The 24,422-nt window shown below is 37.4% G+C and overlaps 1 protein-coding gene across 4 annotated transcripts in view; it reads left to right on the top strand.

Annotated features, from left to right (window-relative positions):
* The window catches only part of EML4 (EMAP like 4), a 167,777-nt gene that overhangs the window by 120,721 nt on the left and 22,634 nt on the right, over positions 1 to 24,422 (top strand). For all 4 annotated transcript variants that reach the window (XR_010129993.1, XM_031007213.3, XM_031007223.3 and 1 more), the window contains 7 exons: positions 1,141 to 1,236; positions 8,038 to 8,172; positions 8,294 to 8,429; positions 14,139 to 14,290; positions 16,017 to 16,142; positions 16,228 to 16,359; positions 17,400 to 17,467. Coding sequence is in view for 3 of the 4 variants with exons in the window: in XM_031007213.3 (XP_030863073.2) it covers positions 1,141 to 1,236; positions 8,038 to 8,172; positions 8,294 to 8,429; positions 14,139 to 14,290; positions 16,017 to 16,142; positions 16,228 to 16,359; positions 17,400 to 17,467 (845 nt within the window). In the remaining variant the exon portion in view is untranslated. The remainder of the gene's footprint in view (positions 1 to 1,140; positions 1,237 to 8,037; positions 8,173 to 8,293; positions 8,430 to 14,138; positions 14,291 to 16,016; positions 16,143 to 16,227; positions 16,360 to 17,399; positions 17,468 to 24,422) is intronic.

Raw genomic sequence — 24,422 nt, 5'->3', positions numbered from 1 at the left:
TTATGTGACCTCAGTTATATATTCATATTATCTCTTCAGTTCTTAGCCATTGGCAGGTGTATTCTGGATTATGGGAGTTTTGTGGGACATGGAGGAAAGGACACTTTTAGAGCAGAAAGATAAATTTTAGTGAATTTAGGAACTTTGCTAGCTTGAAGGCACTGAATGTCAAGGGTCCAACAAGTCAGGAATTGGGAGAAGGACATTTAGAAAAGGAGATAAGAGGTCATAAAGGCAATACTTTTGCTACTTTATTTTCTCCCATAAATCTCTATAGCAGGAACTGTTGTCAGGTTGTTGATAACCATTGTTACGGTGTTAAGACCGTCTTGAATTGCCTCATAACTCTATCTTTTCTAATTCAGATAATATTCCAATTTAGGCTAAGAGATAAAGAGGAGAAGAGAGTAAGCTCTGCCCTTCCTCAGTGCCTCTCACTCTTCACTACAATGTTTCTCTGTTCCATAACATTGTAAAGCATATTTCACAAATGATACTATTTTTAAAAAGCATTTAATATCATCTATAGTTATTTTTCTTAAACTGGAATACTTAAAATACGTGAATGAGAATGGTTTCAGAAAAACAGGAAATTTCATTATAAAAAAGGAATTTCATTATAATTTTACTTAGGTTGTTTATTCAAGTTAATGTAAGTCAGGTATCTCACAGAAAACTGAAATCAGCAAACTCTAAAATAGCCATGAATTTTAGCTTATTCTGTCAAACTGTCAAAATTTAGTGAGGAACAAAGTTATGAAATTGTGTACCTTTCTTCTTACCTACCACAAGGAAAAATAGCTTAATACAGGCAGCAAGAAGGAAGCATAAGATGCAGAAGAGACTAGGATAGCCTCAAAATTAGTCACTATCTCTGAATAATAGGAGTGACTAGATGGCAAGTGGAAATAACCTGGAGGGATGAGGGGATTTAAATAGAATATTTTGTAAAAGAATCTTTATATTTTTGAGGAAAATACAATTGTAGTAAATAGTGTATTCATTATGTTTCAAAGAGCGATGAGTTTAAAGGATTTTGGGTTATCTTACTATTAGCAGTTTTAATAATAAGGTATTTCTTTCTTAGAATGTTAGCCCTATCAGTGAATTTTAAAATGCCTCTAATTGACTTTTCTTTAGGATTCAGGTGTTCATTTATGTGTTATTGATGACTCCAATGAGCATATGCTTACTGTATGGGACTGGCAGAAGAAAGCAAAAGGAGCAGAAATAAAGGTAAATTTTTAAAAAACCGAGTATTGTCTTTTAGAGTACGTTACTTGTTTTGCAGGTATTTGGAACTATATTGGTATTAGAACTATCTATTCTTAAGTCGCAAAAGCAGATCTACTAGCCAAATTCAGCAAATTTAGTGATTTGTCATAATCGTTAAGATATTAACACTATAGTTATACAAGATAAAATAGTCAAGCAACTTGAAGCAATTTCAATATTTCAGACATTACTATAGTCCTGAAATGCCAGAGTAGATGGATGTGTGATCTCATAATTAAGACTGAACACACTTCTTGGTTTTCTTCTTTAATAAAACATGTAATTTCATTCCATCTTCAAAGCTTTAGAAATCTAGAGGAAAAATTCAGTAGGAATATGACTGATGTAACTGAAGGGCTTATGTTAAGTTTTTTGGTCTTAATTGTGTTTGTAGGATTATTTTAGAAAATTCAATAGCATTTATAATTGCTATAATTGCATTATAACTCTTTACAGTACAAGGGTTGATCTCTGTGTAGATCAAGCTGTACGTTGTAAGAGAAGAATGTAAAATGCATTGAAGCTGGGTTTATATGAGCCAGAAATGGACTTCTCCCTCTGACAGGCATTTAAAAAGATTCAAAGTGATAGAATGGCTTTAAAAAGTCTGTGTAATATTTGCCATACTCTTAAATAACATCACATTTCTCTCCAACTCCTCTCTTAACAGTTTTGTTTTGAGTAAGCTTCAAGCTTTTAGCTTGTTGGGCAAAAAGATTATATGATGTTTAACTTAACATTTTGAAAGAAGTAGATTTGATTGTACTTAAAAGGAATATAAGTTGTCAGAAAACTTCAAACTTTAAAAAACATAAATGAAGATATAGATTGACTTCCAGTTATTCAGAGTAATTTAACATTGAAACATAGGGAAGTTGCATGAAAATGAAATATATCAATTTTGATTCTTCGTAGTAAGGTTTACCAGATGAAGTCTTGTGGTTTTACTCCTACTGGCGATTTCTCGATCTCCTTTCCAGGACTTTAAATGTTGGTGTTCTTCAGAGTTTTATTCCAGATGCTCCACTGATACTATATGCTGCTCCCATGGCCTCATTTTCTATCTGCTGAGTCCCGTATCAGTTATCTCCAGCCCAGATCTCTAACAGGTTTAACTCATATTTCTAGTTGCATCCTAGACATCTTTATTTGAATGTCCTCTACCACAAATGAAAATCAACATGTTCAAATCTGTACATAATCATCTTTCCTAGCCCCCAACCACCAGTTTCATCCCTTAGTGATTGACTCCGCGTTTCACCTAGCTACCTAAGCTAGAAACTTGGACATCATTCATGGCTCTTCTTACCTCACTTCTCACATCCAGGTAGTCAGGAAGTTCTCTAAACACCGTGTCCCAAATATCTGCATTATAGCACTTTCTAGTACAAGCGACTGCAAAACAATTGAAATTAACTTAATCTGGCCAGGGGTAGTCAATCACTCACACCTGTAATCTCAGCACTTTGGGAGACCAAAGTGGGTAGATCATTAGATGTCAGGAGTTCAAGACCACCCCGGCCAACATCGTGAAACCCCATCTCTACTAAAAATACCAAAAAAAAAAAAAAAAAAATAGCCGGGCATGGTGGCAGTTGCTTGTAACCCCAGCTACCCTGGAGGCTGAGGCAGGAGAATTGCTTGAACCCTGGAGGCAGAGGTTGCAGTGACCCGAGATCACGCCATTGCGCTCCAGCCTGGGCGACAGAGCAAGACTTCGTCTCAAAAAATAATAAAAATAAAGTTAACTTAATCAAAACAGAGGATGTATTGACTCCTGTTTAGGGAGGAAGAGAAAACCTCTAGTAAAGGTCAGAGGGAGATTTTGACTCAGAAATGACTTGATTCAGGGGCCGGATTACGGGTTGACTGTCTCTCCTCTTCTCCCTGTCTTGACCTTATTCTCTTCTACTATAGATGAGCTCCATCCTTGCTTAAGTCACAAGGATTTGGGGAGTTGATATATAATTTTTTAATTTATGTAAATTTAAAATTCAGTAAGGCGAGGGCAGCCTAGATGACCCGAGCTTGTGGGACCTTTCATGAAAAAAAATTAAAAATTAACATTAAAATTCAGTAAGGGCCTGGGTGCTGTGGCTCACGCCTATAATCCGAGTACTTTGGGAGGCCAAGGCAGGAGGATCACTTGAGTCCAGGAGTTCGAGACCAGCCTGGGCAAACATAATGAGACCTTGTCTCTACCAAAAAAAAAAAAAATAGCAGGGTATGGTGGTGCACATTTGTAGTTCCAGCTATGTGGGAGGCTGAGGTGGAAGGATCAATTGAGCCCAGGAGATTGAGGCTGCAGTGAGCTGAGATTGTGCCACTGCACTGCAGCCAGGGGAACAGAGCGAGACCCTGTCTCAAAAAATTTTTTTTTAATTTTCAAAATAAAAATAAAATTCAGTAAGGCCACTTAAAAACCTTAATGACAGAAATTAAAGGGGAGGGATGTTACATAATCATGGATAGGAGACGATAAAGATGTCACTTTTGCATATTGAGCTATACATTCAGCATAGTCAAAACTCAGCTTTCATAGGAGTTGACAAACTGAACATATGTGGAAATATGAAGGGGAAGGAATAGGGAATAGTCACAATTGTGAAGAAAAAGAATAAGGTCAAAGCACATAAAATATAAAATATCAAGACTTATGTAATTAAGACATTGTGATACAAACATAGATCAGTGGAAGAGAATATAGAAACAGGTTACACAAATCAGTTGCTTGACTTATGCCAAAGGTGGCGATGCAGTAGGCACAGAATAATGTTTTCAGTGAATGGTGCTGGCTTAATTGGATACTCATATGAAAAAAAAAATTACCTTGACCCCTACCTCACAGCATTCAGAAAAATCAGTTTTAGATGGATTATGCATCTTAGCATGAAAGGTAAAAAACAGTAAAGCTTTTAGAAGAAAATACAGAACACCTTTATAAGTAGATTTCTTAAGGCATATAAAGTACTAACCATAATGGGAGAAAAAGATAAATCATGTTAAAAACTTCTCTTTATCAAAACACCTTTTTTTTTTTTTTTTTTTTGAGACAGTCTCATTCTGTCACCCAGGCTGGAGTGCAGTGGCATGATCTTGGCTCAGTGCTGCAGCCTCCGCCTCCTGGGTTCAAATGATGCTCCCGCCTCAGCTTCCTGAGTAGTTGGGATTACAGGCGTGTGCCACCGTGCCCAGCTAATTTTTGTATTTTTTTAATAGAGTCAGAGTTTCACCATGTTGGCCAGGCTGGTCTCAAACTCCTGATCTCAAGTGATCCTCCCATCTCAGCCTCCCAAAGTGCTGGGATTACAGGTGTGAGCCACCACGCCCCGCCTATCAAGACACCTTTAAGAGTGTGAGAAAATATTTGTGATACATACTTCCAACAAAACACTCATATTCTGAATATATAAGCATCTATAGTTCAGTAAGAAAAAGACAGTTTTTTAAACAGCAAAAGACTTCCGGCACTACATAAAACAGGGTGTCCAGGTGATTAATAAGCATATGTAAAGGTACACAACCTCATTAATTATCAAAGAAATTCAAATTAAAACCCAAGTGCAATACCACTATGCACCTACCAAAATATCTTACGTGAAAAAGACAAAAATACTAAGGTTGCTGAGGAGGCAAAGTAACTGGAACTCTCACACAGTGCTGCTGGGCATGTAAGTTGATAATAGCCATATTGACTCTTCAGTTCTTAGGCGTTGGCAACTGTATTCTGAATTATAGGAGTTTTGTGGGACATGGAGGAAAGGACATTTTTAGAGCAGAAAGATAAATTTTAGTGTATTTAGGAACTTTGTGAATTGTTCCTTAGTGAATTTAGGAACAATTTAGTGAATTTCAGAAAACTATTTGACATAACCTAAAGTCGAACATATGCATGCTTTCTGGCCCAAATTGTTCATCTCGGCAGAAATATATACATGTGTTTGCTAGAAGGCAAATAGCAGTGCTGTTTATGGTAGCCAAAAACATGGAAACTACCCTGCCCATCAGCAGGAGAACAGTTAAGTCAATAATGTGATATTTTCATACAAAAGAACACAATAGAGCAAATAGAATGAACAAGGTACAACTATATGCACCAACACAAATGGATCTTACGAAATGTTAACAAAATAACCCAGACATGAAGGAATGCATTGTGTATAATTCCATTTGAATGAAACAGAGAAAAATAATCTTTGCTGCTAAGAGTCAGGATGATGGTTAAATAGAGGAAGGGGATAGTGACTGGAAAGGGGATCTAGGGTATTTATGGAAGGTTAGTAATGTTTTGTTTCTTGTTCTGAATGCTGAATAGCGATGTTTTCAATTTATAAAACTTTATTGAGCTATGTACTTAAAATCTGTGTGCATATATGTATATATATATAAAATATATATCAATAAAAAGTTAAAAGGATATATCCTGTAAGGCAATACTCATACGCAAAGTGATTTAAACTCATAGATTTCTGCAGTTTATATCTTGACTGTCTTATCACTAGCATGATGGGTATGCTGGGAATATTTGTAGTTAGTTTTACAACTCTTTGATTATCTTAATTTGGCCTAAGATTTAATTGTCATGTAGTTTTGATTTGTCTGAGTGAAAACTAGACTGTTCCATCAATCTTTAAACTTTACTTAGACTTGCTAAATATGTATAGTTCTATACTACTGAATCACTGTGGAAAATTATTTAACAAGCAAGATGTGCTGTACTTTATCTTCAACTTTTTTTTTTTTTTCTTTTTTTGGTCAGGGTCTCACGCTTCACCCAGGCTGGAGTGCAGTGGCTTAATCACAGCTCACTGCAACCTCAAACTCCTGGGCTCAAATGAATCCTCCAGCCTCAGCCTCCCAAGTAGCTAAAACTACAGCGCGCACCGCCACGCCGGCTAATTTACTTTTTGTAGAGACAGGTCTCACTATGTTGCACAGTTGATCTCTAACTCTTGGCCTCAGCAGTCCTCCCACCTTGGCCACCCAAAGCATTGAGATTACAGGCATAAGCCACAACACCTGGCCTAGATTAGATTTTATTAGTTGAATTTTATTTATGTGTTTATGCAAAGGCCCTTAAGCCCAAATGTTAAGTAACAGAAACGTAAAACTCATGGAAATATTGGAACTGTGGGGGAAAAAAAAGAATTTACAACAACCGTTTCAAGTGTCATTTTATTAGTATAACATAAAATTTATTATTTTTAACACGGTTCATAAGACTATCATCTTTATCTTGGTTTTGTTTCGTTTTGAGACAGAGTTTCACTCTGTCACCCAGGCTGGAGCGCAGTGGTGCAATCTCAGCTCACTGCAGTCTCTGCCTCCCGGGTTCAAGCAATTCTCTGCCTCAGCCTCCCAAGTAGCTGGCATAAAGGCGCCCACCACCACGCCCAGCTAATTTTTTGTATTTTTAGTAGAGACGGGGTTTCACCATCTTGGCCAGGCTGATCTTGAACTCCTGATGTCGTGATCCACCCGCCTCAGCCTCCCAAAATGTTGGGATTACAGGCGTGAGCCACCACGCCCGGCCCATGTTGTTTTGCCAAAAGGAAATGCTTCCGTACACGTAAAGTTCTTTGCTAAGTTAAAAAGTGGACATTAATGATCACCCTGTAAATAAACACTAGCTAGTAATAAGTAGCTTTACAGGCATGTAGTTAGGTTTCACCTCAGTGTTAAGTTTGAGTAGATGATTTTACTATAAAATATCAATTTAGTGAGAATTATGATTTACTGAAATTATAGAAATACACTGTTTTAGAATAATATCCTCAATTGAAATCATTTTAATGAAAAAACTAGTAATTTCTTCTTGAGTCTCATGCTTGTATTCTTCCTAGTCCACCATAAATCTTTTAAACTTAATGCCTGTCTTTGCTAGATTTTTTGAGGGAAAAGAGCATAAAAGCTCTCTGGGAATGTTTTTGTTTTAATTTCTGTAGGAATCAGTAGTGACCATTCTAAATCTACTTTTTAAGGGTTCAGCCTGAAGGACATATCTCTAAATTAGTCCTAATCTCTAAACATTTTGTTGAGGCTGGGCGCAATGGCTCATGCCTGTAATCCCAGCCCTTTGGGAGGCTGAGGTGGGCGGATGACTTAAGGTCAGGAGTTCGAGCCCAGCCTAGCCAACATGGTGAAACCATGTCTCTATTGAAAATACAAAACTTAGCTGGGCATGGTGGTGGGCGCCTGTGGTCCCAGCTACTGGGGAGGCTAAGGCAGGAGAACCACTTGAACTCCGGAGGCAGAGGTTGCCATGAGCCAAGATCACTCCATTTGCACTCTAGCCTGGGTGACAGAGCAAGACTGTATCTTAAAAAAAAAAAAAAAAAAAAAAAAAAAATTGTTGCGTGAATGAATGCTCCATAATAATAGTACAAAGAAAGATAAGACTTTCTTTTTTTCTTTCAATACAAATAGCAGTGTCTTTAAGAAAGAATGTACATTGCTCTTAAATTCGACAGTTTTAAGTGTACTTTTCTGGCATGTGCAAGAAGTTAGAGGTATTCATATAAGTGTCTTTCTAATGCAGCGTTTTTATAAATAGCATAAAAGGTGATACGATAATACAAGGACATCAAATTTAAATCATCCCAAAAAATACATTATCAAAATTTTTCAGGAAAATTGTCTTAGAAGAAGCAGCATTTTCTCAAAATCTTTCCCTATCGTTAATTGTAAGTAGCAGTAATTGAATTGATACTTGAAGGAGATAAGGATATACATTCATCTAAAGCTTTATTTCCCTTTTCATAGACAACAAATGAAGTTGTTTTGGCTGTGGAGTTTCACCCAACAGATGCAAATACCATAATTACATGCGGTAAATCTCATATTTTCTTCTGGACCTGGAGCGGCAATTCACTAACAAGAAAACAGGGAATTTTTGGGGTAAGAATCAGATTGTTTTAATGTCATTAGGTGTATAAAACTTTAATTTTTTTAATTGTTTAATAAGCATCAAGTTGTCATGGCAAAAAGAAAACTGAAAATTTTTATTGTTTCCTTGTAGAAATATGAAAAGCCAAAATTTGTGCAGTGTTTAGCATTCTTGGGGAATGGAGATGTTCTTACTGGAGACTCAGGTGGAGTCATGCTTATATGGAGCAAAACTACTGTAGAGCCCACACCTGGGAAAGGACCTAAAGGTACAGTATTCTTGTATTAAACTCATTTCTGGTAATTCTCACATAGTGCTCTTTCAGTCCCATCTCTTAGACCAGGAGAGAAAGAGCTGCAGTGTAACAATATGAGCAAGTCACCAACATACCTTTTGTTTTCAGCATTCTTCATAATCTTTTTTTAATGAAATTATTTATCCAGTTGTTTATTAAGCTTATATAACCCACATTTGACTATACTGAACCATTCCCTTTAGGAAGTTAATAATGAGAAAGAAATGATGTGGATATATGTTAGTTTAAAAAGTATAAAGGCTCACTTTCCCCTGAGCTGGTTCTGGGATATCTGTTAGGACAGAATGCATGGCCATGTGATAAAATGGAAGAGGGGAGAGAAAAGGAATAAACTCATAGTTCAATCCACTTCTCCTTTTTCTTTTCCTCACTGCAGCCCTTCTTCCCGACCTTAGTGTAGGGGTCCTTGGCATCTATTCAGCTTTACCTCAAATCAGTTTTCCTAAAAAACACAGATTTATTCTTAAGTTTTATTTGCACCCAAATATACAGGTCCTCTTTGCCCTTTTCTCTGGTAAATGAAAAAAATTAGAGGAAGGACATGGAAAATAACCTTTTTTAAACCCCGTTTTTCGTTACTATTTAAGAATAATCAAACTTTGAAAAAAATGTCCAGAGTACCATGTACTTCCTTCAGAGTAGGAGGTTCTAAGAGAAAAATTGGAGACCTGGTTCTAAAACCAGTGGTCCAGGAGAAGAGAGAGGTTCTTAGCAGCAACAGGTGGTAACAGTAGAAATAGAACTAGCTAGGTCAGCCAGTCCTCGATAATTCACCAAAAAAAAAGTAAGAAAGGAGGTAATGGGGAAATCACCCTGAGTTTTCTGAGACATTTACCCTGGGGATTGGCAGGGCAACATGTCCTTTCTCTTGTTCATTCGCCTCTCCTAAACACACTGGAACAACTCCTTACCTCTCTCTCTGGAGTCCTTGCATCAGACCATGAAAATCACCCTAAGTGATTTATGAATAAGGGAATCCCTGTTCGTGTGCTCAGACCCGATTTACATATTTGCCTTCCCCAATAAGCTTTCCCTGGGCTAGCACAGTGTCTGGCATTTGCTATTAGCTGTTTGAAAACTATTTGTTAAACATTAAGGAAATAACTTTCATCTTAACTTTAGGTGTCAATGTAGGAGTAAAAGTTGAGTAGTATTGATGAAAGCACTGTTTTCACCAAAATGTGGAATTTAAATTTCGCATTACTATTTTCTTATGACTGCACAGAGTTTTATACTGTATTTTTTAGGACAGATATTCAGATGCTCCTTGACTTCTGGATGGCATTATATCCCGATAAATCTATCATAATGTCAAAAAATAATAAATTGAACCAACATAAGTTAGGGACTATCTGTACGAAATTAATGTTTTAATTAAATGTTTTTCAAATCCATTCACCTGAATGTCTAAGCTTGGCAGTTGAATTAGACATATTAAGAAGTTTAAAACAAGAAGCCTTAAATTGTATTACCATTGACTCCTGTCTCAATCATTGGCCATATATTCTTAGCCTCTTTCGTTCAGTTTAGGTTCAAAATTTACATACGAGAAGAATGGCAGAGGGTTGAGGGTTCTTAAAAAATAGAGTTACAACAACAATATATTATCAACTACTTTTCCCATTTATTTCTCTTTTCTTTTTTTCTTATTTTTCTTTCCTGGGCACATCTACTTAGTATCAGAAATGCCAGGAACAGCATAGTCTATTAAAACAGTGACTTTTAAATTGTTCACGAATCTCCAACACTGAGCAGAATTTGCGTATAAATATACCCTTTTGTTAGCCTTAATATTTGTGTTCAGGTTGGGGACAGGAAGAAGAGGTTCAGAGGTTTTTATTTTGGTCTTTGAAAAATTTGTGGCTCAACCTCTCTACATATGCACAAACAGGAAACAGGAAATCCAATCTTGTAAATTGCTGGGCACATGAAATGGCCTGTGTTGTACTTTGCCACATGACTAACCCTATTATGGGCAAAGTTGCTAAGAATTTGAGGTTTTCAATTGGCTGGGAAGAATTTGGTGAGCGCAGTGAAATAAATGGAAGTCCAGACCAGAATAAGTGTCCACAGTTTCCATTTTTTAATTCTTGCCCCCAGATTTCAGTAGATCCAATTTACATATTCCCAACTATGACATTTCTGCACCTGTGGCAGTCTTACCAACCAAAATTTGAGTGTACTGTGACATCCTGTCTGATAAAAGGAGATTTTTGGATGGCAGAAGTATAATTTCACAACTAATCCTTTTACTTTTGTAATAGGAGACAAACCAAAACTGTATTTTATGTCTTAAAAGTGCTTTTATATATTTTTTCTTGTTTCCAAACCATTTCTTCCTTAAACATGAATTAATGTGAATCTTCAAAGTAATTAGTGTTTTCTGTTTCTTAAGTAGGTATGAGGTATTTGTTATTTATTTCCTACACATATGAAATAGATTGAAATTGTTCTTATGCAAAATAATTTGTAATCTTTTAAGTGGGTAAGTGGAAGTTGAGAGTATCTACAGAACCATTAAAATGTTCACCATTCTTAAGTCTTGCAAAGGAGCTAAGAAACACTGCCGTTTTATGTGTTCTCCAAATAATCAAATGGGACCAGTTGCTAAGAATACAACATAAATTTCAAAGTCTCCCTAATATTTGATTCTTTAAACAGGCACAGAAAGCCTTCCAAACATCTTTATTTGGCAGGCAGTGTAAACTTGCTTTTTATGGAAGCTTTGTGTCTGTTAGAGATGAGAAGAAAGGGTGAGGTTTGTGATTAAGTTTGGATGGACTTGACCATATGAGTAAGCCTGAAGGCAGAGTAGGTTTTTTTAATTCAAGGATAATTATTTTCCTTGGCAGGGATTTCAAACATTATTTGGCAACTGGAATATCAGAAATACAGGCCCATAAGAAAGACATCTTTGGCTATAAATTTGTTTTACAGGTAAATACTATATAAAGGAAACTTTGATAATTTGTTTAAATTAGAAACACTAAATTTTTTAAGCTAAGTCGATACTAGGTCCACCTCAGGAAATAACTTTCCTGGAGTGAGAAGGACTCACTGACTTGATCACTATATAGAGTATTTTTATTTCTGATGAAGCATTTTTTCTTCATATTTTTTTTTCCAGTTTTCCATCATTCTGGGAGGATTTTAAGTGTTTAACAAGGTTTTTGTCATGTTTAGAAATACGGAAAGCAGACTTAAGCATAGAAAAACTTTATTTTCTTACATTCTGATAGAGAACTATGAAACTCCCACACCTTTGCTTTTTGTGTTTTCTTACATGATACCTTCAGGCTACTCTTGTTAGTTTGACCATGCACAGGGAAATAAGCCTAGAATTTGCTTTTCTCTATTTTTATTATCCAAATAAAGCCAGTAGTACTCTCAGAAAATTCTCATCTCTCAGGTGTCCTCCCTCTCGTGGTAACATCAGAACAGAGATAGATACTTATCTACCTATCCCAATGAACACAGTTGTGTTGTTCAATTTTTAAGGTATTTTTAGATGATAAATGTTGATGTAAGTGGAGACAGTTGACCTGAACAGCAAGTTTGTTGGAGTTCTACTTCCAGCTCTGCTGAACTGGGCAAGTTCTCCTCCAAATCAAGCAAGCCCTTTCCTGTCTCCCTGCCATATACACCCATCTGTTAAGTATTTGTACCACTAGCATACTCAAACTGAGACATAATTTTTTTTAGGATACCAAAGCCTTAGAAATTTTAGTCAATTTGTTAAGTATAATAGCAGCTCAAATAGATGAGTAAAAAAGAACAATCTCAGTAACAGCTTCGATATATAATTCACATACCATGAAATCTACCCTGTTGAAGTATGCCTTTAAGTTCAGTGGTTTTTAGTATATTTACAAGGTTGTGCAGCCATCACCACTATCTGACCTAAGGACATTTTCATCACCCCAAAAAGAAAGCCTGTACCCATTAGTAGTCATTTTTCTATTTCTCCCTCCCCTCAGCCCCTAGGTAACCACCAATTTCCTTTAGGTCTCTATAGATTTACTTGTTCATGACATTTCATATAAATGGAGTCATACAATGTGTGGTCTTTTATGACTTGCTTCTTTCACTTAGTTTTTTTTGTTTTGTTTTGTTTGTTTGTTTTTTGAGATAGAGTTTCACTCTTGTTGCCCAGGCTGGAGTGCAGTGGTGCGATTTCGGCTCACTGAACCTCCGCCTCCCAGGTTCAAGCGATTCTCCTGCCTTAGCCTCCCAAGTAGCTGGGATTACAGGCATGTGCCATCATGCCTGGCTAATTTTGTGTTTTTAGTAGAGAGGGTTTTGCCATGTTGGCCAGGTTGGTTTCAAACACCTGACCTCAGGTGATTCACCCACCTCGGCCTCCCAAAGTGCTGGGATTACAGGTGTGAGCCACGGCGCCCAGCCTTCACTTAGCATTATGTTTTTAAGATTCATCCATGTGGTGGTAGCATGTGTCAATACCTCATTCCTTTTTATGGCTGAGTAATATCACACTGTATAGACATACTATGTTTTTAAAATCTATTCATCAGTTGAGGAACAGTTTTAGAAAATGAATAGTTGTTAAACCTGAATTTTTTCAAGAGGACTAAGGGCTATTTATTGACTTACTTTGGCCATATTTCAATAAGGTTCTACCTTCCCATTTTGAACCTGGTAACTAATTCTGTAGGACATCATCTTCCAAAAAGCTTTACTCTTGCTCTGCTAGCCTATCTAGCTAAAGAGCTTCTCTGAGTAAGGCATTTATGAATACCAAAGAAAAAGGTATGAGTACTATCATCTTATTCTCACCCTTAAAAGGGGGCAAAATATAATTTAAAAAACCACATGTGTTTGCCTAAAAGACCTTTTATGTACCCCCTTGGTCTCTCCCTGGGTACTTAACAAAGTGTGCTATGGGTATACAAGAAAACTGGGCTGTTATTTAGCCATCAATACATTGGTACAGCTGAATCAATTTTTAAAATACTGAAATTATTCTCTGCTAGTAGGTCAAAAGCCATCACTGCAGGTATCCATTGCCTACCTTTGTCCCAATAACTTCCGTAGTGCCCCCATATCTCAGCAAATAAAGGGGAGTAATCCTTGGCACAGCAGAAGGCCTCTGGGTTAACAATGGTTGTAAAACGTTAAACGTTGTGACTGTTACCTCAGAAGGTCAACAAAGATGTTTTTGCAGAGTTAAAGGAACATCAAGGTGGGAGACTTGAGCCTAGTCACAGCTTTGTTATTAGCTAACTATGTGGTATCCCCTAAGCTGCTCCTGTACCTCTTGTGTCTTGAGCTCTAATATCAGAAGAGTAACATCTACCCTAGCTACCATACAAGATGATTATGAGAGATAGTAAAGTTCTGAAACCTATACTATATCCCCTTTCGTCTGTGGAATTATCGCTACTTTTGCTTTGGTTTTTTGTAGGAAAATATTTTGAAATATTTTCAGAGTAAATAAATATTGACATAAATGCAAAAGATTGTATTATACCCTAAACTTTACTACCTGCTTTGCACAAAAGACTTGCTGAAAATAGGTTTTTGATTGAGTCATATGAACTTTCTGATTATTAACTCTAGTTCTACTGAAGTTTTCTTCCAAATAGACACTAAAATCTGAAGAAAAGTATTATCACTAGTGTTTTTATTTTTCCCTCATATTAGGTGTATATCAAATCAGCAAACAAATCAAAGCTCATGATGGCAGTGTGTTCACACTTTGTCAGATGAGAAATGGGATGTTATTAACTGGAGGAGGGAAAGACAGAAAAATAATTCTGTGGGATCATGATCTGAATCCTGAAAGAGAAATAGAGGTAAGGATGGAAATGAAATATAAAAATATTAAATACTCTAAACTCAGGTATTTTGTCCCACATTAAGATAACTTATACTTTTCTGGCAAACTTATTAAATTCTTATAATTTCATTTCCTTTCCTCAAGAAAGGAGTTTGTTGTTGCCTTTAAGATAACGTTTTTCAAAAAAAAAAAAAGACCATTAAAATACTTTGAAAGAATATTTTTAAAGATTAGGCAGAATAATTTGCCTGTTAAAACCAGAGTAAATGTCACAAAGTTTAATTTTTCTTCTCTTTTTTGGTGATTTATATTTTGGATTTATGTTTAGTGTTTTTTTTCTACATGTAGCATTCTTTCCAGAGAAAATCTTCTGGAAAATCCTCTTAAAAAGAGGATCCTGATAGTACTGCTCTTGGATTTTATTTCCAGGAAGATGGATAATAAAGAGTTGCTTAATCACAACCTTCAGTTCATACTGAAAATGCAACTTCCATCACTGTTTTCTTCACAGATAACTCATATCCTTTGTTAATAAAAGCTATACAATCTAGTTCACTCCTTCCTTTCCCATTTCTAATGTAAATTTGGATTCCTCTTAGAGTTCAGTTATTTGTATTTTTAGGAGTAATTTCAGATCCCACTTGATAAAGTGGGATTTATAATTCCATTATTTCAGAATCATTCTTTGAGATTATTATTAAATGTATTAACACAGCATTCACTGAGATTGTTCCATGTATTGCATTAAATGAAATTGCTCTCCCAAGGAATCCTATTATTATAATACTTTACAATATATTGTTTTTTAATTTACAGAGAACTTCCACATTACATTTTTTTAATTGACACATTGTAATTGAACATATTTATGGGATACAATCTGATGTTTTGATGCAGATATGCTGTATAGTAATCCAGTCAGGGTAGTTAGTATGTCTGTTGCCTCATGCATTTATCATTTTTTTGTGGTGAGAATATTTTTATATTTTGATCCTTACAACAATCAAGAGTAGGTAGGGCATGTATTATTATCCTTATATTACAGAAAATGTTTCTTAGGCTAAGTAACTTACCCAAAGTAATGTAACTAATATAACTAATAAGTAACAAAACCCGACCACATTCTTCATGTGATTTCATGTGATCTAATAGAACTTACTTCTTTTTGCCTTTTTTTTTTTTTTTTTTTTGAGACAGAGTCTTGCTCTGTCGCCCAGGCTGGAATACAGTGGCCCAGTCTTGGCTAACTGCAACCTCTGCCTCCCGGATTCAAGCAATTCTCCTGCCTCAGCCTCCTGAGTAGCTGGGATTATAGGCGCCCGCCACCGCACCTGGCTAATTTTTGTATTTTTAGTAGAGACGGGGTTTCACCATGTTGGCCAGGCTGGTCTCGAACTCCTGACCTCAGGTGATCCACCCGCATTGGCCTCCAAATGTGCTGGGATTACAGGTGTGAGCCGCCGTGCCCAGCCTTTTTTCCCTATTCTTAACCCTTAACTCCTAAAGTCATATAAAATATACATTTAAAATTAACTGAAGCAAAGAATGTTGATAATTATTATAACTTCTGTATAATAAAATGTAATGGGACAAATAAATTAGTAGTAGTATGAGATTACCATATTCAGATTTGGGCTTTCGTCATAATTACCTCATAATTGCTTACAGCTATAAATGCAGGCTTCGAGTAGTAATTAATGCATATTAGTATGTACATGGTGACTTTACACTTTTTTTTCTAGGTTCCTGATCAGTATGGCACAATCAGAGCTGTAGCAGAAGGAAAGGCAGATCAATTTTTAGTAGGCACATCACGAAACTTTATTTTACGAGGAACATTTAATGATGGCTTCCAAATAGAAGTACAGGTAAGCTGTGTGATATTAACCGTTAACTGAATATTTTTTATGATATTCTTTGGTTCTTATAACAATGAGTGTCTTTCATTTTCAGGGTCATACAGATGAGCTTTGGGGTCTTGCCACGCATCCCTTCAAAGATTTGCTCTTGACATGTGCTCAGGACAGGCAGGTGTGCCTGTGGAACTCAGTGGAACACAGGCTGGAATGGACCAGGCTGGTAGATGTGAGTGAAGCAGGATGTGATTATTAACCTCCCCACAGAAACTCCTCACACTGGCAGTTGAGAGCAGCAAAGTAAAAAGGACTAAGTGTTGATTCAAACCAAATGTAAACATATGGTTTAGTAATAGAGGGTGGAGATAAGAGGGTAGCGTTTAGTCTTAAAGTGTGAACATGAACCGATTTTAAAGAAGTAAGTTAGGCCGGGCAAGGTGGCTCACGCCTGTAATCCCAGCACTTTGGGAAGCCGAGGCAGGCGGATCACGAGGTCAGGAGATCGAGACCATCCTGGCTAACACGGTGAAACCCTGTCTCTAGTAAAAATACAAAAAATTAGCCAGGCGTGGTGGTGGGCGCCTGTAGTCCCAGCTACTCGGGAGGCTGAGGCAGGAGAATGGCATGAACCCGGGAGGCGGAGCTTGCAGTGAGCCGAGATCGTGCCACTGCACTCCAGCCTGGGCAACACGAGACTCTGTCTCAAAAAATAAAAAATAAAAGAAGTAAGTTAGCAGCGTAAAAGCTCAATTTGTCCATCAGCTTCAGTAGTAAAATCATAAAGATTTCACATATCTACATAGCATTAATTATTATGGAAACATTTGTGCCTCGGGTGGCATTGCAGTTGGATTCAGTAAGTGCTGCTCACTAACAGGCTCTACTGTCTTCTTTCTGGGTGGTCTCTTACTGTATTTTCTCTCTACCCAACCCAGATATCCACCTTCTCTAGCCCAAGAGGTGTATATAAGTTCTTTGTGGATGCTAAAGAACTGTACCAGTGTTTGTTGTTATTATCCTTATTACTGTTCCACTCCCTAGCCACAAGCTGGTTGTCCCTTTCCCTCACCGCTCTGCCAGCATATCCCCTTCATGCTCTGAAATTCTTTTTCTTCTCATATCTGTGTGGTATTTCTCATTAGCTACAAAGTTGATTGAAATTTTATGTTTGAACGAAACAGGTTATTTTCAGAAGTTTTTGCTACTGTCCCCATAGATCTAGGGAGACTTTCTCATATACTCCGCAACAGCTGTCTGTCTCTTTTCTAGGAACCAGGACACTGTGCAGATTTTCATCCAAGTGGCACAGTGGTGGCCATAGGAACGCACTCAGGCAGGTAGGGTCTTGAAGTGAACTGAGTAATCTCAAGTGGTGGGATGTTTAAATGCTATTCAGGAATGTTCTCAATCTGATCTGGAGAATTAATCTCTTAAGTGGCACACTAATATGCTTGTTGTTCTTATCCGTTTTGTATATTCATAGAATTCAATTATTTATTGAGCACCTGCCTTTTGCTACATGCTACATGCTATTGTGTGTATTCAGAATACATCAGAAAACAAAACAAAAATTCCTGTCCTGTGAAGCCCACATTTTAGCGTGTATGGGACAGAATAAAAAATAAACCCTGACGCAGCCAGGCACAGTAATCCCAGCACTTTGGGAGGCCAAGGTGGGCGGATCACCTGAAGTCAGGAGTTCGAAACCAGCCTGGCCAATGTGGCAAAACCCCGTCTCTACTAAAAATACAAAAATTAGCCAGGCGTAGTGGCACACACCTGTAATCCCAGCTCTTCTGGAGGCTGAGGCAGGAGAATCAGTTGAACCTGGGAGACAGTTGCAGTGAGCCGAGATTGTGCCACTGCACTCCAGCATGGGCAACAGAGCAAGACTCCATCTCAAAAAAAAAAATAATAATAAAATAAGGCGAGTTGCAGTAGCCCGCGCCAGTAATTCCAGTGCTTTGGGAGGCTGAGGCAGGAAGATTGCTTGAGGCCAGGAGTTTGAGACCAGCCTGGGTGAGACACCATCCCTACAAAAAATAAAAAATAAAAATAATAAACATTATCACGAATTATATTAGAAAATGTTAAGAACAATGTGAGGATAGGGAAAATGATGGGAGATTAAGAGGGAGTGCAGTTGCAAAATGATAGAGTGGTCATTATGGGCTTCATTGAAAAGGAGTTGCAGATTTGACTTTTCCTTTGTGAAATTAGAAGAATCAGAAAATTTCTCTCCTCATACTTTTATGCAGGGGAAGGATTTGAAGCTGATGTAACACCATTGAGCATTTATAAGTTGTTTGTGCTATACCTTTTGCCATCCTGTCTTTTTTAAATGCTACGCAGATATATAATAAAGATAACATTTTCTAAAATAATTTAAGACCTGTCTTGCAGACCTTGTATAGTACCTAAGGTTAACATGTTTATGATTTATATATCTTTAATTGACTCAACTTTATTGCCTCTGCTAGTAAGTAGTCCTTCTCACATTTTTTAAGGAGACAAAGAAAAACATGAAGTCAATTTTCCCAAAATTAAACTCATTAAAAAATGTGGAATGCTGATTTTTAATGGGGTGAGACTATTGTGAACATGCTTATGTAAATATTTTTGTTTCTATATAAGACTTAAATACTTTAAACCAACTAATTCATTTAATTCTAACTAAATTTAGTCATTTAGAGGGGTTTTTTTATAGCGATTTTTCCTTCTGGCTGTTAGATACAAATTAACACCTGAAATGTGAAAACATTCCAATTTCTTCTTACATATAGTGCTGCAGAATCTTTCAGAATAATGGAAAAATAGGTCTTTAAAGATAATTGAATTATGAATGTGAAACTAGAGATGTTATTGAGTGAAATCATTGAATTTTAGAATTAGGCTGCTTGAGAGAGCAGTTGGTGATACTTTGCAAATATAGAAGGCTAGCTCAGCTCTTCCCCAAAACACATGTTAGTAATAGATCATGATGAGGTTTAAAAGCACTTAGACTTGGACATTTGTCCATTTGGACCGAGTTTGGTCCATTCTCTTTGAGAAAGACACATGACAGGTCACTGTAGGATTTGGAGGAAATTATTTTCTTCAACCAAAAAAAATGGTTAAGCACATAGGAAACCATCTGAGGTGTAGTGCTGATCTAGTTTTCAGAAAACCACAAAGGAATTCACTTCACATCTTTATTTTTGGCAGCTAAACAGATATCACAAATGCTAAAGTCCTTGAAATAATAAAAGTAAGAGATATCATTTATTCAGTGTCTGATGACCTTGTGCTAAATCCTTTTTTTTTTTTTTGAGATAGAGTCTCGCTCTGTCACCCAAGCTGGAGTGCAATGGCATGATCTCGGCTCACAGCAAGTTCCGCCTCCTGGGTTCACGCCATTCTCCTGCCTCAGCCTCCAGAGTAGTTGGGACTACAGGTGCCCTGCCACCACGCCTGGCTAATTTTTTTTTTTTTTTTTTGTATTTTTAGTAGAGACAGAGTTTCACTGTGTTAGCCAGGATGGTCTCAATCTGACCTCGTGATCCTCCCGCCTCGGCCTCCCAAAGTGCTAGGATTACAGGTGTGAGCCACCGCACCTGGCCGCTAAATTCTTTTTATATGTTACTCTTCACAAGAATGTAACATAGTGTTTATTAATATCGTGATTGCACAAACAGGAAACCAAGACCCATAGAGTTCTGTTACCTGTGATTGAGCTCAGGTTCTGCATGGTTCCAAAGCTTGTCCTTTCCTCTAATCCAACAATACTCTTTGAGATATTTACAGCATTACTTAGAAATATTGTTAGGAAGGTTTATCTTTGACAATTAAATCACTGATTGACATTGTTAAAGCATACTATGTATACAAGGGAGTTAAACACTAAATGGGCGATTGTAAGGCTAGCGGGGTTTGAATCATGAAGATAAACTGCTTTGGTTGAAGCAAACACTGTGTGTTTACAAATATACATACACAGCCCCAATTTGTAGGGAAAATTGTTCTGAAAAACTCACTGAAATTACTTTCCAACATTTACATAGCTGTGAAGTCATCATTGACAAGCTTAAAATGGAAAGTCACTCAATTTTAGTGACTTAAACTAAAGGTAAGCCAATTGGTTTCTCTTGGAGTTGTAAGTAGAAAACACTTCATGAGAGTGATGTGATAACTAAATTGAAAGTGCTGGCAGTCCATTTGGGGATTGATTAGAATCTAGGGGAGATGTAGTTGTCAGTGTTCATTCTGTATGTAACTCCTGTCTTTGGTTTCAGATCTGGTTAGGTTCTGTTGATCCTTGGGGAACTTTCTCATTTGTTTTTATTTTTGCCTTGGATCTATGAATACCTGAATGTATTGTCTAAAATGGAAAAATCTTAATGTAGCCATTCTATTATTATCACTGACCCTAAGCCTGAAAAAAGTCACACCTAGGGTTAAGAAATTTTTATTTTATTTTATTTTATTTACTTATTTAGAGACAGTTTCCCTCTTTCACCCAGGCTGGAGTGCAGTGGCGTGATCCCAGTTCACTGTAACCTCTGCCTCCCAGGTTCAAGCGATTCTTTAGCCTCAAGCCTCCTGAGTAGCTGGGATTACAGGCGCCCACCACCATACCCAGCTAATTTTTGTATTTCTAGTAGAGACAGGGTTTCCCCATGTTGGCCAGGCTGGTCTGGAACCCCTGGCCTCAAGTGATCACCTTGCCTGGGCCTCCCAAAGTACTGGGATTACAGGCGTGAGCCACCACGCCCAGCCAAGGACATTTTTCTAGTAGAATGCAACACATCTCCAAGTTGTGCATGATCCAAAAAAAGTGACTAGTAAAAAAAAGTAATGATGTCTTCATGTCCAGATCTAGATATCTTCTACTTCATGTAACTAAAGAGTAAGCACAGTGTGAATAAAGCATCAAATAAGTACAATTATCGTTTTAAAATAATGTCTTATTAATGTAATTTTAAGAGAAAAAAATTAAACGTATAACCTTAAGTGGACATAGTACTTCCTTAACACGTTAATGCTGCTGGGCACAGTGGCTCATGCCTGTAATCCCAGCACTTTGGGAGGAGGCCAAGGCAGGTGGATTGCTTGAGCCCAGGAGTTTGAAACCAGCCTGGGCAACATGGCAAAACCCTGTCTTTACAAGAAAAATTTTAAAATTAGCCAGGCGTGGTGGTGTGTGCACCTGTAGACCCTGCTACTCGGGAGGCTGAGGCAGGAGGATTGCTTTATCCCAGGAGGCAGAGGTTGCAATGAACTGAGATCACGCCATTGCACACCAGCCTGGGCACTGTCTCAAAACAAAAAACAAAAGTTAATGCTCACATAGAAAGGATTCTTTTTAACAACTTTGTTGAGATATAATTCACATAACCCCCCAAAAAAAGAAATAAAAAATAATTCACATACTATAAAATTCACTGATCTAAGATATATAATTCAGTAAGTTCACAGGGTTATGCAGCTATCCTCACAGTCTAATTTCAGAACAATTTTTAACCCAGAAAGGAATCCTGTACCCATTAATAGTCATTCCCCATGACCCCACCCACCTCCCCCTTACTCTAGGCAACTGACCCACTTTCTGTTTTTATAGGTTGTCTGTTCTGGGCATTTTCTATAAATGGAATGAATCATATAATGTGAAGTTTTGTGATTAGCTTCTTTCACTTAATGTTTTCAAGGTTTATCCATGTTAAGTACTTCATATATAGCATGTATTATGGCCAAATAACATTCCATTGTATGGATATACCACCTTCATCAACTGATGGACATAGGGGTTATTTCCACTTTTTGGCTACTATGAATAATGCTGCTACATACATTCATACATGAGCTTTAGAGTAGATATATGTTTTCAGCTCTCTGGGATATAAAAGAGTAGAATTGTTGGGTTAAAACTCCATGTTTAACATTTTAAGACCAGGCACAATGGCTCACACCTGTAATCCCCACACTTTGGGAGGCTGAAGCAGGAGGATCACTAGAGCCTAGGAGTTCGAGACCAGCCTGGGCAATATAGCAAGACCTTGCCTCTACAAAAAAATTTAAAAAAAAATAGCCAGGCATGGTGGCACATGCCTGTGGTCCCAGCTACTCAGGAGCCTGAGGTGGGAGGATAATTTGAATCTGGGATGTCAAGGCTATCATAGTGAGCTATGATGGCACCACTGCACTCCAGCCTGGATGACAGAGCGAGACCCTTTCTCAAAACCAAAACAACCACAAAAAAAAAAATTGTTTTTTTTTTTTTAGGAACTACCAAACTTTTTCACAGCAGCCATATTGTCTTATGATTCTACCAGCAATGTATGAGGGTTTCAGTTTCTCCACATCCTTGCCAGTACATATTATCTGTGTTTTGAGTATAGCCATCCTAGTGGGTGTGAAGTAGTTTTTCATTATGCTTTTGATTTGCATTTCTCTGATGGCTAATGATGTTGAGCATTTCTTCAAGTACTTATTGGCCACTTGTATATCCTCTTTAGAGAAATGTATGTTGAAATCCTGTGCCCATCTTTGAATTGGGTTGTTTGTTCTTGTAAGAGTTTTTTATATATTCTGGATACAGTTCCTTATAGATCTTTTTCAAATATTTTTCTCATTCTGAGGGTGGTCTTTTCACTTTCTTGGTGTTGTTAATAGCACCAGAGTTTTAAGTTTTGATGTAGTTTAGTTTATCTGTTCTTTCTCTTGTTTCTTAGGCATAAATATTTACTTCTATGTTTTCTTCTAAGAGTTTTATAGTTTTAGCTCTTACCTTTAGGTCTCCAATTCGTCTTGAGTTAATCTTCATATATAGTATGGCCCAGTAGGTGTCCAACTTCATTCTTTTGTATGTGGATATTCAGTTACAGCACCATTTGTTGAAAAGACTTTTCTTTCTCCATTGAATAGTATTGGCACCGTTTTTGAAAATAAATTGACCAAAGATGTATGAGATTTTCTCTGGACTTTGAATTCTGTTCCATAAATATATATATATCTGTGCTTATGCCAGTACCATAGTTGTAATCATTATGGGATTCTGTAAGGCCTAATGGATCTTTCTTCCTTTCTCCCCTTCCCCTTTCCCTTCCCATTCCCCTTTCCCTTTCCCTTCCCCTTCTCCTTCCCCTTCCCCTTCCCTTTTCCCTTTTGCAGAGTCTTGCTGTGTCTCCCAGGCTGGAGTGCAGTGACATAATCTCAGCTCACTTGCAGCCTCTGCCTCCTGGGTTCAAGTGATTCTCATGACTCAGCCTCCCAGGTAGCTGGGACTACAAGCGTGCACCACTATGCCTGGCTAATTTTTGTATTTTCAGTAGAGACAGGGTTTCACCATGTTGGTCAAGCTGGTCTTGAACTCCTGACCTCAAGTGATCTGCTTGTCTCAGCCTCCCAAAGTGCTGGAATTACAGGCATGAGCCACCACACCCAGCCAGAAGCTTGGTTCTAATGTATATACTCTAGACTAGAATAAGAATACAATGAAATAGTAAAAACTTAAATATTTATTTGGCCATCATGGTGGCTCAGGCCCAAGGCCCAGGCCGGAAGATCTCTTGAAGCCAGGAGTGAAATTTAAAAAACATTTTTTTTTAATTTGTAGAAAATCCCCTTGGCTAGAGGATTTGTTGTTAGAGATAGAGCCTCTGAGCCCAAAAGTCTTTTCTGAAGGTAAAACAGTTCTTGCAATGAAAAGGGGTGGGAACTCCAAAATTATATATGGAAGTTGTATATCTTTAATAACAAACATTGAATTACTACTAAAAATGATTTACCAAAAGTAGAAGAATTAGTGTCTAATAATGTATTAATAATTAAAGAAACAGAAAACTTAGGCAAGGTTTTGGTGGGGGTTTTTTGGTTTCTTTTTTGATAGTCACTATCTCTAACCAGTAAATGACTTAAGAGTTTTAGGTTTCTACACATTTTACCAAAACAGACACTCTTGGGTTTCGTTACATTCTCAGGGAGTGTCCAAAGAGATAAAATTACATAGTTTTCCTAGGAAGATTAAACTGACTTTGAAACAGTCTTACAACAGTATTAGTTGGGGCTTCTCCAAAATAAAAATTGGGCTGGTGCGGTGCTCACACCTGTAATCCCAGCACTTTGGGAGGCCAAGGTGGGAGGATTGCTTTAGCCTCGGAGTTCGAGACCAGCAACATGGCAAAACCCCTCCTCTACAAAAAATTAGCCAGGCGTGGTAGCACATGCTTTTGGTCCCAGCTACTTGGGAGGCTAAGGTGGGAGGATCACCTGAGAGCCTGGGAGGTTGAGGCTGCAGTAAACTGCACTCCAGCCTGG

This window comes from Gorilla gorilla, chromosome 12 (genome assembly GCF_029281585.2).
Source record: "Gorilla gorilla gorilla isolate KB3781 chromosome 12, NHGRI_mGorGor1-v2.1_pri, whole genome shotgun sequence".
In the NCBI taxonomy this organism is placed as follows: Eukaryota; Metazoa; Chordata; class Mammalia; order Primates; family Hominidae; genus Gorilla; species Gorilla gorilla.
This window is presented reverse-complemented; position numbering and strand designations above follow the sequence as displayed.